Consider the following 16344-nt stretch of genomic DNA (forward strand, 5'->3'; position numbering starts at 1 on the left):
TAGGAGGGGCAATGTGTGAAGTTTCAAGTTTCTGCTTTCACTCGCAACTGGAGGCATTTTGCTTGGGAACTAGGAAGAATTTTGTCCTGGAGAGGGTCTTTGGGCATTGGAACAGGCTGCCCAGGGCAGTGCTGGAGTCACCATCCCTGGAGGGTTGGACAGACGGAGATGAGGTTCTCAGGGACTTGGGGCAGTGCCAGGGGTGGGTTAATGGTTGGACTCGATGATCTTGAGGGTCTTTTCCAACCAAAATGATTCTGTGATTCCATTGCAATGAACAGGATTTCAACATAACTTGACGTTTCTGACTAAGCACGTCTCCGTGACAGGCAGAAGGGTTTCCTTGTTCCGCACGGTGCATTGAAGGATGCACAAATTCCCCGCCCGCGGCCGCTCAGGGCTGCGTTGCTCTCCCGCCTCAGCTCCTGCAGGGATGGGAAACACGGTTTCAGGTATATAAACCGAATCAACACAAATCCCGTTCCCTGATACCAGGCCGAACGTTACACGGACCCACACGACAACCGCCGCGGGCTTTCTGCCGCCGTCTGAGCGGCCGCCGCCCCTCACGCCGCGACACGGCGCCGCGGGATGACGCAATGCTGACATCACCAACCCCGCCCCGGCCCTGCTGAGTCACGGCTTCTCGCGCCGAGCGAGGCCTCCCTTGCGCTTGACGCGGAGGGAAGGCGGCGGTTGCCATAGCGACCGCGCTTCTCGCGAGAGCCGGCGGGGCGGCGGAAGTGGCGCACGGCGGCGGGCGTCGCGCGGCCTCACGCTGCCGGCGCCTGATTGGCTGGCGGCGGCGGCGCCCGTAGCGGTGGCTCCTTCCCGCTTCCCCCCGCCGCTCCCGGCCCGCGCCGCCCCCCCCTCTTCTTCCTCCTCCTCTTCCTCCTCCTCCCGCCGCCGCCGCCGCCCCGCCCGCAGCGCGCGGCCCCGCCGCCAGCCGCCAAGATGGCGTCGGCCCTGGAGCAGTTCGTCAACAGCGTCCGGCAGCTCTCGGCCCAAGGTGACCGCGGGGAGGGGGCGGGAAGAGCCGCGTGCGAGCCCGGGGTGGCGGCGGGAGCTCCGCGGGGCCTGAGGAGACGGGGCGGCGGCCGGCGGAGCTCGCCAGGCCCCGCGCGGTTGGGGAGGGCGGGCCGGGGCCTGGCCCCCCCCACCCCGCCTCACGGTTCTGCCTCAGGCGCGGGTCTGGCGCTCCCGCCCCCGCCGGGCTCGGGGGGATCCCGGAGCGGTTCGGTTTGACAGGGCTGGAGGGGCCGGCCGGGCTCTTCACGGCGCTGCTCGGTTCGTTCCGGGCGCAGCGACGAGCTGAGGGGGTTCGGTCGCTGGAGCTCTCGGGTGAGCGGAGTGAAGCCGGCTCGGGCGGCCGCGCCAAAATCTGAGCCTGGAAGATGAGGGGGGAGGAGCGGGAATCGCAGGGACTTTAACCGGGATCGTACAGCCCAGGCTGTCACCGCACTGACGGACATGCGGGTCGTTTTAAAACACGTGTGGTTTAAAATCCATTTGGGAAGGGTTGGCTCCTGGGGACAAAGTAGGAGTCACCGTGGGAGGCCAGGACTCAATGTCAGGGTTGCCGTAACCAAGCTTCACAAGGTGTTTTAATAACCATCGTTAGATTTGTCCCGGTTTTGCTGCCAAACCCCTAATTCTCCTGTGTGTGGGCACAGCATTTCCTACTTCTTGAACTTTCTGTCTGTGTTGATGTCCTTAAAATGTGTTCTGAGTCTCTCCCCGCATGGAATATTTGCTCCCTCGCAGTGATCAAGATGTCATACTTTCCTCTGTGGCCTCAAGCTTTATCTCTGGCCGTTACTTTCGGGTGGAGCTCAAATTTTTCTCTTACTTCGGTTTGACTTACTAAATGTACAGTATTTTTACTGAAGGTATCAGATGCGAGAGACAAATCATACCTGCAAAGCATGGGTACAAACCAGATGAAAGGTGATTCTTTGTAGGTGTGTAGTTTAGCGGGAGAATTTTTTTTTTACAAGATTTTGTGGATGCAAAAGGTTCAAGGGGAAACTGGTTGACTTTATGGAGGTTTTCCCATTAAGGATGAGCCAGATAGATGCTCTCTGAGAAGGAAAATCCAGATGCCAGACAGGCTGCTGGAGGTTGTGAGAGCACCCAGGAGGAGTCTGTGTGCTCGTGGTGATGTGATCTTTGGTGATCAGCCTTTGGCTGTGCAGGAGGTGGCATAAATGGTCATTTAGGTGGGTTTGGCTTGGGTATTTCTACTTACACTGCATAAGTGGCTTGGTGTGTATTTGTGGGTAGAGTGTTGGTTTGGGTTGGGTTTTTTTTTTCTTTTTTAGGGGAATGCTAGTTGATAGGTGTAGAACGGGTGGATTTCTCTGCTAGACGGGACACCAGAACTAAGGTTTGCAGTGCTTGAATACCATGATCAAACCACAGAGAGTTATACAAACCCTGTTCCTTTCCATGTTTATGCCTTGAGTTTTAATTCCTCATGGAGAGAGCTGGAGTTCCTGGGCTCTGGTTCCCTGTTTGGAACTTTTAATCCTGCTGTTACTTCCAAGCTAATATTTTATCGCTAGGGCTTCTCAGGTTTTCTTTTTCAAAGCAAAAGGCCAGAGAGTTGAGAATAGTGTTCATCTCTGTGAATGGAGCCACTATGCCACATTTTATAAAGATTTTTTGTAAAGGTTAAGAGAACCTCTGTTTTTTTCCCCTTGTATCTGCAAGAATTGAACATTGAAACAATACTCGGCTTCAGAAAGGTGTAGTTTTAATTCAAGTAATTGCGTGGGGAAGGCTTTGAAAGTAGTCCATGGTAATTGGTCTGCCTTCTTTGTAAGGTTTTTTGGGCTTACTGTGCCTTCATAATTGAAAATATGCTTTCATGCTGTTTTCATAGCTCTCAGTGAGTAGAATAACACTATAGTTCTAATCATATGAAGTAAATTTAAGAACAGATTTTTTAAAAATCCTCTTATTGTTGATACTTTGTTGTAATTTTGATGCCTACTTCAAAAAAAATGCTTAGGGGCAGATCTGAAAAGTGGAAAGGGCACTTGAGAAGCAGCAAGTAATAAGCTCTGGTATTGGGGATTTCTTTAGAAAGTGGAGGAAGCTCTATTTGGTTTTGTTTAGGTTTCCCCCTTATAACGCCTAGAAGACAGAAGTCTAGGTGAACGTATCCACATGAGGCAAAATTTTACATCACGGTAAACTGGTCAAAGTTTTGGAGACTTGGCTCAGGGAGCGCTTGGCGTTGATAGGAGACCCTGCAGCCCTGGCTCCGGTGAGATGAGCTGACACCACTTGTCACGTAGTGTTTGTGTTCTGAGGGTTTCCCTTGCCATCCCAAAGGCCAGAAGTTTAACTGTCACCTTTAAAAAACACACTGCAGGTACCTCGCTTGTTGAAAACTAATGCCTGTGGTATTACAGAACAGTAAATTCTCGGGGTGATACTACTTTCTCCTCAGGTTATGTAGGGCAGCAAGGTGTAATGAAGTATGGGAATGCGTGAGTGCTCCCTAATTAGAGTTTGACGACCATGTTTTGTGTTTCAGGGCAAATGACCCAGCTTTGTGAACTGATCAATAAAAGCGGAGAACTGCTAGCAAAAAATCTTTCCCATCTGGATACAGTGCTTGGTGCCCTGGATGTGCAGGAACACTCGTTAGGCGTTCTTGCTGTCTTGTAAGTGTTGCTATCTTTTAATTAAATATCTTAGTACTAAAACTTCATGCAGCGTGCTCAGTTGTCAAACAAATGCTTTTCTTTTGGACATAAGTATTTTGAATGTGCTTTTCTTAGAATGATGCTTAACTTCCTTTGGTGATACACATTTTATTAATAAAAACACCATGGGAAATTTATATTTTCAAAAGAAGGAAAACCTCTGGAGCTTGTAAATACCGTTACTGTCAAATGGTAATATTGGGGGTTTGCTTTCCTTGGGGCTGTATCCATTTCTCTTGTTTATGCCTTTGGAAGTGTTTTTCCATATGTGTTCAGCAAAAAGATATAAAGCTCGCGTTTAAAACTTGATTGGCAGGGCATTAGTGTGCTGAACTGTAAGCATGAAGTGCTTTTTTTTTTCTGGTGAAGGATGGGTTCTTATCATGGTTGTTGGGTATTTGTCTCTAAACAGCACTGAGACTCTTGCTGCTGTCTGTAGTTTAAGATAGTACTTGAATTGCCCTGGTGATGCTCAGTTAAGGTAAAGCTATTTGGCCCTGGAGCTAAGAATTTTGTTTCTGGCTGTACCTAACCACAGGTGAAGTATCTGCAGGTTCTGCTGTTATTTTAAAGCTCTCTTTTAAAGGAAATAATCAGAATTCTAGAACTTGTTCTACTCCCGTTTTGGCATAAAATGACTGTAATATGTAGAGATAACGCATTTAATGTTACAATTCACTAGCAGGTCATGAAGATGCGTTATGGAATTTATAAAAAGTGGGGCATCGGTACTGCCTTCGCAGAAGAATCGTGTCATGGGGTACACGAAAACAGTCATTAAAACAGGTGGAGGAAGGAAGAGAACTGTTTAAAAGAAGTAATATGTAAAATGTGTTATTTGAAGAGATGGTGTCAGTGGAATGTCCAGGGAAGTTCTCCTGGCTGAAAGTGTGGCACGGCAAATGGTGACATAGGACTCTGAAGAGACAGGGAAGGAATGGCAGCACGTGACAGGGACATTCATAAGCCTTACAGGGAAGGACGGTCCATGATCTGGGTGGGTTTGAACTGCATATGTCAGTGAACAGCAGCTGGAGTGCAGGCAGGGCTGGGGGCCTTCCAACAGCATTAAACAGGATTTTCTGTATGTTTTTGTGACGTGTAGGATGTATAGCTAGAGTTTCATTGCCCTCAGTTGAGCATAATCATAGTTCATCTTGTAGAAGCAGCGATGTGCAAGGCTACAGCCTGTGGGCTGCTGAGGAACCACCAGAGATGGAGAGAAACTGGAAGTGAAAAGAAAAAACTCCTATTGAGAGATACAAGTCTAATAATTTAATAGTTGAGAAGTCTTGAGCACGTCGAAGCAGGAGATGGCTGCAGGATAGGCAAAAGCATCCAGAGAAGTTGCGTGCCTGAGTATTACAATTCATCATCATTAGCCAGTGTTTCTGTTATGATTCTAACTATTGCACCAGATAAAATGATCTTCGTTCACCATAGTTTGTTCTAAATTGTAATTTGCACTAGATGGGAGAATGGAGGTGTGCATGGAAAGCGTATTTTTCAAATGTTGTGCAGCTCCTGGGGAAATCGTAGGCCACCTGTCATAAACACTTTGGATTTATTTGCAAAAAATCTGCATACATCTGCATAGACTTAGCGATGAAGATGAAGCTTTTTTATTTATTTCCAAATGTTTAGTGCTAAACCTTTTTTGTTTGTTTGTTTTAGGTTCGTGAAGTTTTCTATGCCCAGCATCCCTGACTTCGAAACGTTATTCTCACAGGTGCAGCTCTTTATCAGCACTTGTAATGGAGAACACATTAGATACGCAACAGACACTTGTAAGTTAAGCTTGCTTCCAGACTTTATATGTTTTTTGATAGTTTGATACTACTGGTTTTTCACTCTGTTTTTTTGTTTGTTTTTTTTACTGTATTTAGTTGCTGGCCTGTGCCACCAGTTAACAAATGCCCTTGTGGAGAGAAAACAGGTGAGCAAGTATCATCTAGTACAAATAAGCTACCTGCATATCCAAGCTCTTAAAGGGGATGTTACCATAATCACTTAATAAAGATTTGCTGCTAACTTCACGTTAAGTATTTTGGTGCAGCTCCTTACTTGTTAAGTTTACTGAGCAGCAATGAACCTAAAACAATATTTTAAGTTTTCTTTAAGGAACACAGGAGGAAGATAAATTTGAGGGGGGAAGAGTCACCTGAAAACGTGTGCTTTTACACAGACTAGGCAATCTGTAGTACCAAGAATGTTCTTCAGACAGTGTGTACGTGAGTAGGAGAGGGCTGCAAAAATTATTAGCGCTGGTGAGTCAGTGAGACTAGTTTCAGTGTTATTCTCACCAGTGTTATATAACGTTCTTAATGAAATACCTTAAAACGTAAGGGAAACTTGATTAAGAAATATTTGACCAATGTTTTTGTTGCTAAGATACTGACTTTTTCAGGCCATTTTAGTGCAATGTAGCCTGAAATAGAAGTAGAGATCAAGTCTGGTCTAAGTTGAGTAAAGCGAGAGCCTTGTCTTCGTTATTTGGTTGGAGTTTAGCTGAAGTTTTCTTATTGATACAAATTGCTGTATTCCCAATGATGTTGGCTTAGTGGAGCAGAATTGATGACTTTATTTAGTTTATCAGGATAAGTTGTATAGCCAGGGTTAATTTTATTTTCTGAGTGACTGCAGTATCCTACAAAAAAGGAACCTCAAGTTAACTATTACTTAATGGAACCTGTCAATTAGTGTTATTTTTCATTTGTAAGTGTCAACATAAGATCCAATGTGCTGCCATCTATGAGAAATTATCTGAAAGAGATGTAATTTCTGACAGCCCCTGCGAGGAATTAGCATTCTCAGACAAGCCATAGACAAGATGCAGATGAACACAAACCAGCTGACCTCAATACACGCAGATCTCTGCCAGGTAAGGGGAGCGTAAGGGCTTTTTATCAGAATAAATGCTTATAAAATACCTATAACCCTTTGAGGAAATGCGTGTTCACATGTTGCAGTGTAAAAATGGCTTATAAATTTTTTGTTTGTTTCCCAAGTAATAAATAATATGATACACTGAAATAAAAACCCTTCTACTAATTTTAAATGTTCAGTGCATGTCTACAGACTCTTTTGTTCTGCTGATGACTTCTAAAAGTCCTTTGACACCCCTTCTCTCTGGGCCGAAAGTCACAGGCTTGTCTCAGGCGGTGTAAGGGTAATATCCAGATACTGTTGGCTCAGGCTTGACAAAAGGCACGTTTGTCTTGGTGTCTTTGGCCTGGGTTTGCACTTCTGTCTCATTCTGGGCTCCTGGGATTTGGGGTTGGACAGGAATGTTTAGTGCAATATTTTGTGCTGCCAGCACTGTAGTCTGGAAGGCCTGGAGTTTCAAGCAGCTTTGTCAGAGTCTAATTTCTTCAGGATTCAGCTAATTAGAACAGTTCACAATTGGCGTTAAGGGTTTTCCAATATTGGGATACAATGAACAATCTGTGTTACAGCACTACTGATGTGTGTTCTTTTTGCACTCTTGGAGGAGTGATATTTATTAAATAGTACTAGATGAATTTAGTTTAAACCTTTTCCTCTGGAAATTTGAATGGAAATGGCTAATTTATGAAAACTTGATTTATTTTCTTGTAGCTCTGTTTGTTAGCAAAATGCTTTAAACCTGCCCTCCCGTATCTAGATGTGGACATGATGGATATTTGTAAAGAGAATGGGGCATATGATGCGAAGCACTTTTTATGTTACTACTACTATGGTGGGATGATATACACTGGGCTAAAGAACTTTGAAAGAGCACTCTACTTTTATGAACAGGTAACTTTAAATAAAATGGTAAGTCTGAAGTGTGATCGATTGAAATGCAAAAGTAGCGGCTGTCATTGTCCTGAGAGAACGTATCATCTTTGAATTGCCACCAAGAATAGCAATAAAAGCCGTGAACCTAACAGAAAGTACAAGCAGTCTCCAATTATTTTCATCTTAAGGATATAATTCTGCTAACAAATCTGTACTGCTGTTCGTCATTCAAATAGGTCTTGGTTTAGCACGTGTGTTCATCATAGTAAGACATAAAAACTGATTTAGGTTAGTGTTCACTATTAGCTCTTCAGTGCATAAAGTGAAGTAACAAGCAAAGTGTCTTTAGAGGTGTTTTCCTTTAAGGTCTCTTACAGCCAAGTAACTATTGCACCATAAAACTATGCAACTCAAAGGTTGATGTTAAATTTATCTCACTATAAATATTTTTCAGATGCCTGCTTGTTACTGCTTACATAGAAACCGTTTGCAGGCTGACTTTCAGAATTGTGTATTCTTAAAGAAAAGATAGCCCAGTGGTTTTGCTAAGATCTTTAATAATTTTACGAGGGCAGTTACCCTTCTTCCAGGCTGTTACAATATATTCTGCTTTGACATTTTCTGTGAAAGAAGAGAAAATCGCAAAATTGGGAAAACTTTGTGTGTATGAGAGGGAAATGCTGTCAAATGTGCAAAACAAACTGGTGCAGAATTTTTATTTTCTGTAAACAAGGGTCTGCTCTTGAGTAGCTAGCAGCATCATAGTAAACTAAAATCCCTTTTCCCTATTCTGCAGAGCTCTTTCAGCATACTTAAGTATGAGATCCGATGATGTAATAGCTTTATAAAACCTCTTCAAGGATCTGTGGAAATCCAGGTTCTACAGGAACTTTATAATCATTCCTGGTAACAAGTGATTTCTAGTACAACTTTAGATATATACTAAGGAAAGAAGTTTTTATTTGATCTTAACAGGGTTATTTTAAGGTAGGCACCACTGTAACATGATATGTTTTGAGTAGCTTGTATAGAATTTACCTTTTTAGGACATTTTGGGATAATTAATTTTGACAGAAGTTCGTTTAATACTCAAAGCTGACTTTCATATGTCATTGTATCCTTTCTGCATGAAGCTTTAAACTGAGGTTTTATTAATACAGTAGCTACCAGGATCTACCAGTAAGTATAATTAAATTTCTGTTCCATTTCTTTCTTGCTTGCTTAGGCAATAACTACTCCAGCCATGGCAGTCAGTCATATTATGTTGGAATCATATAAAAAGTATATCCTAGTTTCTTTGATACTACTCGGCAAAGTTCAGCAGCTACCAAAATACACTTCCCAGATAGTCGGTCGATTCATTAAGGTAAGTCTTGCGAATGCAGCTAAATAATACAAGAACAAATCTGAATTTTCAAATTATTTTTTGCTACTCTGTTAAACATTGCAGATCATGGGAAGTAATGCACAATGTGCCAGAGTACAACCTCTTGCTGCCATGCTAGTGTACAATAGCTAAAGATTGGCAACTTTTACGTCTGTTACAAACAAACTGTATTGTTCATATTGACAATACAGGTTTTTAAACTTAAATTTGGAAAAACTTTAGGGTTTATTAGCACTTACTGAGATTCTCTTCACTGATACTGCACATCACTCAATAGCGTTTTAAGTTAGAACTCAAGACTCAGATTTCACTTGGCTTTCAATATGCAATGTCCTTGTAAAAACATTCAACCCGTAACTTCATCTAGTTGAAGTACGAAATAAGAAATAGTTTATTCCAAAACTCCAGTATATAAAGAAAAAAAGTTCTGAAAAAGCTGCAAGTTTGTAGTCCATAAGTATTCTGATTAGGAGGTGTGGGGTGGAGGACAAAACTACTAGCGAGAGAGTTCTGATCCTAGGTACATAAAACATTTTTGAAAGTTAGTTCTTATTTAACACTTAGTTTGTTGATTTGTGACCAAAATTTGAAAGAGTTCAAAAAATCTAAGTTCAGATACTAATAAGCAAGCTCAACCAATTGCTGTTTTAAAGTAATTTAGGTGAACTAGTCTTCACCCTCTGATTCTCTGTTGTCTGTGCTGAGATTCATTGTGCTCAGGGATGAGAGTGTCTTAGGCAGTAGAACTAATGGGTCATCAGCGATCAGTCAATGTGCTACTTCCCTTGAGTTCAGGTTACTTCACAACCTGGTTGGCTGATGGACTTTTTCTTGCTGTCCTGTAACTACAGAGGGCCTTGAATGTTGTTTACTGAACCTTATATTGCAGTAACACACACTGAGTGTATGAGGATCTGTCATTGCCATGAAGACTTGTGTAGGCATCGCCTGTTTTTTTCATGAGAGATGCTTGAGCTACTTAAATTTACTTTTACGCCTGCGTGATTTCTAATATTGAAATATTAATAGGTTTTTTTGAGGCTGGTTGAACACAGTGTTCTTCAAGAAAGGTTCTGATTTTTCTATTTGCAGCCCCTTAGCAATGCTTACCATGAATTAGCGCAAGTTTATTCAACCAATAAACCCTCGGAGCTTCGAAATCTGGTGAACAAACACAGTGAAACATTCACAAGGGATAACAATATGGGGCTGGTTAAGCAATGCTTGTCATCTCTCTACAAAAAGAATATTCAGAGGCTAACCAAGGTAAGATGTAGGGGGTTTGTTTTGCTGAGAAATTGTGATTAGTTTTTCTCAAAGCGTGTATCTCTGGAATGTATTCGATTCAGAGCAAAATTATTATAATGTAGTAATGTAATGGAGAAATGACTAAGACTGAGATTTTTGTCTCTGAAACAAATGAGACTAAAGTGCTCTACATAGAAAACCAATACAGTTGGCTACTTCTGCATTATTTAAAAGGTGGTTCGTTATGTCTGTCAGAGGGGTTTGCCTATGAGATTTTCATACATAATCAAAAAAGTCCTGAGCGCTGCTGTTTGAAAAACAGGGAGCCTGAACTTTACGCGTTATCAGAGAAGAGTGAGTGGGCAAGATTTTGGAAGCAAGAAGTAAAAGGAAAAACAGCAGCAATGGAGTGATGCGCTCCTTCAGCTGAGAGATCAGATTAATCCTTAATCAGGGGAAAGGTCTTTTTTTGCAAGTTCCAGTGATGTAGTAGAACTAACCTCAGAAGTAATGCAATACACATCTCCTGAAGGAGCTTCATGGGGTGGACAGTCACCTTATTCATGTCGAAAGGTGAGGGAAGAGGTTGGACTTGGTCAGGACTGTGTCTGGGGTAAAAAGGAATTGCAGAAATGGAGTAATGGCACCATAAGTTTGGTGTGCACACATGTGCAATATAATAAATTCATGTCTTTGGAGGAAGAACTGACTCCACTCTCATGGTGCTTTTATAAGTAATAACTGTATATTCCACTTGTTTTTCCCCTCAGCAAAAGTTCTTAGCATCAAGTTTTAACAGTTTAATATTTTCTACGTTTCAGACATTTTTAACATTGTCATTACAAGACATGGCAAGTCGAGTGCAGTTGTCGGGGCCCCAAGAAGCAGAAAAATACGTCCTCCACATGGTAAGACTTGTGACTTGGCTAAACTATCCTAATTTAAAAACTCATCCCATTTAAGACTCTTGAAGTGTTTGGATTGGCAGCGCATGTTCTGAACAGCTGAAGAACAGTTCTTTTTCAGTGTGAAGGAAATATTGTCGGTCTGCTGTGGTGTTTAGACTGTTCTCAAGAAACCTTAAAATGTATTCTCTGTTAAGATAAGGCATGGGAAGCTGTTAGGAAATAAAGAGCAAACCAGTTAAAGATGATTCCACAGGGAGCCTGTGTGGTGTAGTTACCTGAAGTTCTGTTCTTGGTGATACCCCTACGTTAAACCTTATCTCATTTCAGATAGAAGATGGTGAAATCTTTGCAAGTATTAATCAGAAAGATGGTATGGTCTGTTTCCATGATAATCCTGAAAAATATAACAATCCAGCGATGCTTCATAACATTGATCAGGAGGTAAATCTTTAAGCTATTAACTGCTTTTGGAATTCCTACTGAAGAGCCTTAGTCTGTAATCAGGGAGCTGCTGGGAGAAGCCAGTGTAGGTAACATACGTGTAGAGATTGAGGACTAAAAGTCATTGTTTGATTATTTCACAGTACTGGTGTTTAAAGGTTTTAGATTGATGGTCAGTCACAGTCAATGCATTCCCTGTTTTATCTTCCTTGCATTGAATGGGTTGGAAAGATTGTTTTTAGAGTTCAAGGATCAATTTCCCTGGCTATCGATAACCCGCCTGGTGGGTGGGTGACCCACATGGGACTGTCTATCAGTGGCCTTAAAAAGGATTGTTAGGAAGACATGGATCAAAATAAGGGAATAAAAAATGGTCTGACACTCTTGTTTGGGAGATGAGGGATGAGAACATTTTGACGTAGAGCTTTTGTTATGGCAGAAGTTACTGGGTCTACATAGCACAGCTGTGAAATATCTTGAAGATCATGTACAAGCTGGACAAAGTAATTAATATATATTTTTAAGATGCTGAAATGTATAGAGCTGGATGAACGACTGAAAGCCATGGATCAAGAGATCACTGTGAACCCTCAGTTTGTGCAGAAGGTAATTGATTTAGTGTCTTGTAAGAGATTCAGTGCAGTGAGTATGTGTTGCACTGCATGTCAGTATTTACAGTGTTAATAATTACATATTATTAATACCATGTGCATAAACATCATCAACAAAAAGGAAGTGCATGTTTATTTCATATGCACTTTATTTTCCTACCTGTTAACTTCAGAGAGCTGTCTTCAAAGAGCTGTCTGGCTCAAAGGTAAACCTTCGAACCTGTTTTTGAAAAGAAATAACTCTCTCTCTTCCAGAGTATGGGCTCTCAAGAAGATGACTCAGGGACCAAACCATCCAGTTATTCCTGAAATTCATGTTGCTCACCACTCCGCTTTCAAGTAAAAGCTTATGAAAGAATCACGCCTGGATTAGGGCATTGAGGAGTTCCACGAAGAGAGCAGAGAGAACTGAGCTTTGCTTTTCACCTGGACATTAAGAAAATAAAAGAACACCCTCTCAGTACTGTACAATATCAGAAATATTCTCTGCAAAGAAAAAGGAAATCTCAAAAGAAACTTAAAAGTCTGTTTTGGATTTATTTATCTTCAGATTAACATCGTTAATGCATTAAATAATCTACCTTTTGTTTTAAAGGGTTTGAATGTTGCTGTGTTTCTGTAGCAGTCCTTTTTTCTCTTCTGGAAAAAAAAAAAAGGTGTTATTCAGGGAAGAATACAAACTAGTGTTGGTTCACTTACAAGATAATTCCTGGTTTATTATTCTGTATTTGAAGTTGGCTCAAAGTACAGATTTATCATGTGTGTGGTGGGGGAGAGGGGTGGAGTTTAAGTAACTTCTTTACATAATAATTTGCATATGGCCGGTGTTGCTGGCTGCTGTCTATGAAATGAAATAAGAACTGTGTTCTTCCCAAAAGGATGAGCTTATTAAGGAGTCCTTGTAAGGCAGTTTTGCTGAAAAGCAGAAGTGACTAGAGGGAATCCATATGTGACAGCTATTTATGATTTTAAGTTTCTGGTACAAAGTATCTTCTAATTACATTTGCTCTTAGATCAAACTTACTAGACCTAAACAAACGGATATTTGAAAGATCTTGGTGTTCTGGAGGATTCTAGATATGAAGTTGTTCACACCAAAAGAACTTTAAATTGTTGTTCTTATACAATTGGCATGCAGGTGTTCAACAGGCTAATACTTTTCTGTAGTGGAAATGAGTGAAGACCATGCTATAGATCTTTGTTTCCAGAGAAAGTAATTCTATATGGAACAAAGAATTATATACAGCTCTCAAAATGCAGGATTTTATTTGGAGATAACATGCTTCAATGCTATCTGGTTTTTAATTCACTATTTTAAATGTAAAAACTTTGGGTTTTTTTACGCGCTTCACCCCTTAAATCAACGGGCTATTTTGATTTTTCTGTAGCTCTCGTGTATCTGAAGATTCTCACTGTCCAAACACCTTAGAAACACTTTGTGTCCGTGCAAATCTCCTACAACCAGGCATAAATAAACCTGTCAGCAAGTCAGAACGCGAGAAGCTCAGCATCCAGTGCTTCCTACTTATGGTACAGGTACTTAAACGCCTGACTAGGAGCTGCTTGCTGCTGCTAACCTGCTGCTTTTTTTCAGGAGCCTAAGTGGGAGTTGAGCATTTTTGGCTCTTGCCATGTGAAGCTTGTACGTATTGAGGTCACCCGTGGTTGAAAATCTTCCATTTGTGCTTCAAGTGCCAGTACAGAACTGTCGGGATCTTTGTTTAAAACTGGTGTCTTCATTCTAGCAGAGCCTCTGTGACAGCGGTTTGCTTTCTACTAGAAACATCCCCAGGTTGTTCTCTGGGTGGTGAATGGCATTTTAAAAAGTATAAAATAGCAATTTAGTATTGAACACAGTGTCAATCCATAGCACTAGGAGCTCACCATTGAGTACTTGTGCTTCCTATCATAGAGGCTTCCATATGGGAAGGCAACTTTTACACCTAAAATCTTGTTGCTTGGTGTTTTGGGGTTTTGTTGGTTGGTTTTAGGGGTTTTGGTGTTTTGTTGTTGGTTGGTTGTGTTTTGTTTGTTTCCTTTTGGTTTTTGTTTGGTTTGGTTTTTTTCCATAATTTGTTAATTCTGCAGTGATTTCAATGCTGAACATGCTTATGCAATTTTTCTCATCCCGTGGAAGTGTGAAATGAGTCGATCAGTCACGCTGTGGGCTCAAACAGGAACCTGGCTTTTCGAAGTGTTTACAGTAAAGTGCTGCAAATGAGAAACCCCAAACTGCCACCTGTACAGAAATGCGGATGGCTCATTTTTCCTTGCCAAGAGCTCGCTTGCCGGGGAAGAATGGATGCAAGACGCTTTCGTGGAGTTGGAGAAGAACCAGAAATGCTGCGGGATGGCTTTGTCTGGGCAATTACAATCTGATGTAGCTATTTGCCAGCTGCATATTTTTCATTGAGTTTTTGATTGTTTGTGGTTTTTTGGTTGTTTTGGTTTTTGTATTTGGTTGGGGTTTTTAAAATTTTTCTTCTAAAATAGATAAATCCATACTACACATCAAAAGGGTGATAGAAATAGCTATGTAATAGTTTCAAATGATATATGACGCTCTTTTTCGTAAATCTGGTTTTTAAAAGGGCGAACGCTTTTTCAAGTGGGAGAACTGCAAATGTTCCTTTTCTCATGTGCATCGCTGTGCTGTTAAACTCCGCTTGCTGTTGAAAATTCAAAGTCAGGTCCCACCTGTAGAATCCGTAGATAAGGCATTCACCGAAAGTGCTTCAGGGAAGGGCTTTTAAGTAATAGTTTGATAAACACATGGTCTGGCATCTGCATGTCTTGAGATACTGTTGAAATTAAGTCAGATTTTTAATGAAGTAGCTCCCTCAAGTCTTGGAACTAATTGCATGGGCTGTGATAAGCTGAGACACTTTGAGAAAGACTTGAGCTTTCTGGTTTTAATGTGTATTTATTGCAGGGAGGAACTTTTGAGCAAATATAAGAACACTGCGTGCTGTGCTCCTCCGAATTTAGACTCTCGGAGATCCTGTGGCCAGTTCTTCCTGTTGTGCGGGGCCACAAGATACGTTCACAGAACACTGAGTGCGTGCTTTGATATCTAACTCCTGATTTTCATGCGCCTTAATTAGCAAAGATACGAAGTGAAGCTCTGAAGGTAGCATTAGATGTGCAACTACACTTCTTAGCCACAGGAGGGGTCTCTAGCTCAGTTATTATTAGCAGGTATTAAAACGTTTATAGGAAGAAATGGTTAGAAGCTGTTTTGTGTACAACCACCCCTTGTATTTTAGTGCCACCGAGGAGCGGCGGTTAGTGACAGCCGCACCAACGCTGCTCCACACGCTCCCGCGTAACTCCAGCCGCCTCCTCCGCCACAACTCCCCGTGTCCGTCCTACGGCGCAGCCGCGACCCGTTGTACGTGTTGTCACAGGCGATCTGTGTAACCCAGGAAATGTTTTCTGCATGGCCACAACTGGCTGAGGAGGTTAGTCCCGAGCAGTTGTTTAAATGTACCATTGGAAAATAAAGATAACAAACGAGGTGTTCTTCTTAGTTTGTCTTAAATGAGATAGTAGGTATTTTGTATTTGGCTTTTCCTTAGTTTTGTTTGGGGTTTTTTTTGGGGGGGGGTGTCTTTTGTTCTTGTTGCTTCTCAGGATGTGTGATTCTGGCCAAAGGCTGCTGGTTGTGGCACTGCCCTCTGCTCCCCCGCTGTCCAAGCTCTGCCGGTGGCTTCTCGGAGCTCTCCTGAGCTACCTGGAGTAGAAACAGTTGTTGTTCTCTTTGTGCAGCGCGTCTTCCTCGGGAAGTGCTGCTACAGGTCCTTTCCCAAGATGGGCTCTGGGATTAGATGGATCAAACATTTCTATTCAGATCTGATCTCTGTGTTACAACAATCTTCTGTATCACTGACCATCTGAGTATTTTCTTCGGAGCCATAATTCTTAGCCCCCGCATGGCTGTGTAGATCCAGAGATACATATTGTGGTGGTATCGGCGGTAGCTCTTCCTTGGGTTTTACTCAGCCCAATGATCTCTGCTGTTACCTGGTGTTAAGACTTCTTTTTTTCCCCAGATTCTGGTATTTAAAACTCCACTGTAAAGGCAAGCGGGGCAAGAATCCAGTACTTTATTTTGAAGCCCAAAAGATTAATAGTGTGCATGGAGTTTGGTTGGTCTTTCCATTGTAGTTTTTTAGAGATCAATAATCCTCGCTACCCTCAAGAGAAGCTGGAGTAGTTTAATGGAGAGAGGGTCTGTACTGCAGAGCCTAGGCCAGGTTTATTGTCTGCTCCTA

General features: G+C 42.1%; 1 protein-coding gene across 2 annotated transcripts; it reads left to right on the plus strand.

Annotated features, from left to right (window-relative positions):
- Positions 1–792: 792 nt before the first annotated feature.
- On the plus strand, positions 793–15586 carry COPS3 (COP9 signalosome subunit 3). 2 transcript variants are annotated; one of them, XM_065645163.1, is made up of 12 exons: positions 793–1009; positions 3545–3674; positions 5391–5503; positions 5603–5652; positions 6505–6597; positions 7314–7493; positions 8701–8841; positions 9955–10128; positions 10932–11018; positions 11346–11459; positions 11985–12065; positions 12326–15586. In XM_065645163.1, exons 1-12 carry the CDS (start codon positions 955–957, stop codon positions 12377–12379), a joined length of 1272 nt encoding a protein of 423 aa, XP_065501235.1. In that variant the 5' UTR covers positions 793–954; the 3' UTR covers positions 12380–15586. The 2 variants fall into 2 exon arrangements, with proteins under 2 accessions (XP_065501235.1, XP_065501236.1); XM_065645164.1 differs by lacking the exon at positions 793–1009 and adding an exon at positions 1169–1341.
- The last annotated feature ends 758 nt before the right edge of the window (positions 15587–16344 follow it).

This window comes from Caloenas nicobarica, chromosome 14 (genome assembly GCF_036013445.1).
Source record: "Caloenas nicobarica isolate bCalNic1 chromosome 14, bCalNic1.hap1, whole genome shotgun sequence".
Lineage (NCBI taxonomy): Eukaryota > Metazoa > Chordata > Aves > Columbiformes > Columbidae > Caloenas > Caloenas nicobarica.

What these genes read in the sequence shown, in the direction of transcription:
- COPS3 (XM_065645163.1), top strand. Translation starts at nt 955, where the DNA reads ATGGCGTCGGCCCTGGAGCAGTTCGTCAACAGCGTCCGGCAGCTCTCG. An exon ending in CACTCTACTTTTATGAACAG is followed by an intron (nt 7,494 to 8,700) that starts GTAACTTTAAAT and finishes TTGCTTGCTTAG; the next exon opens with GCAATAACTACTCCAGCCAT. An exon ending in ACCCTCAGTTTGTGCAGAAG is followed by an intron (nt 12,066 to 12,325) that starts GTAATTGATTTA and finishes TCTCTCTTCCAG; the next exon opens with AGTATGGGCTCTCAAGAAGA.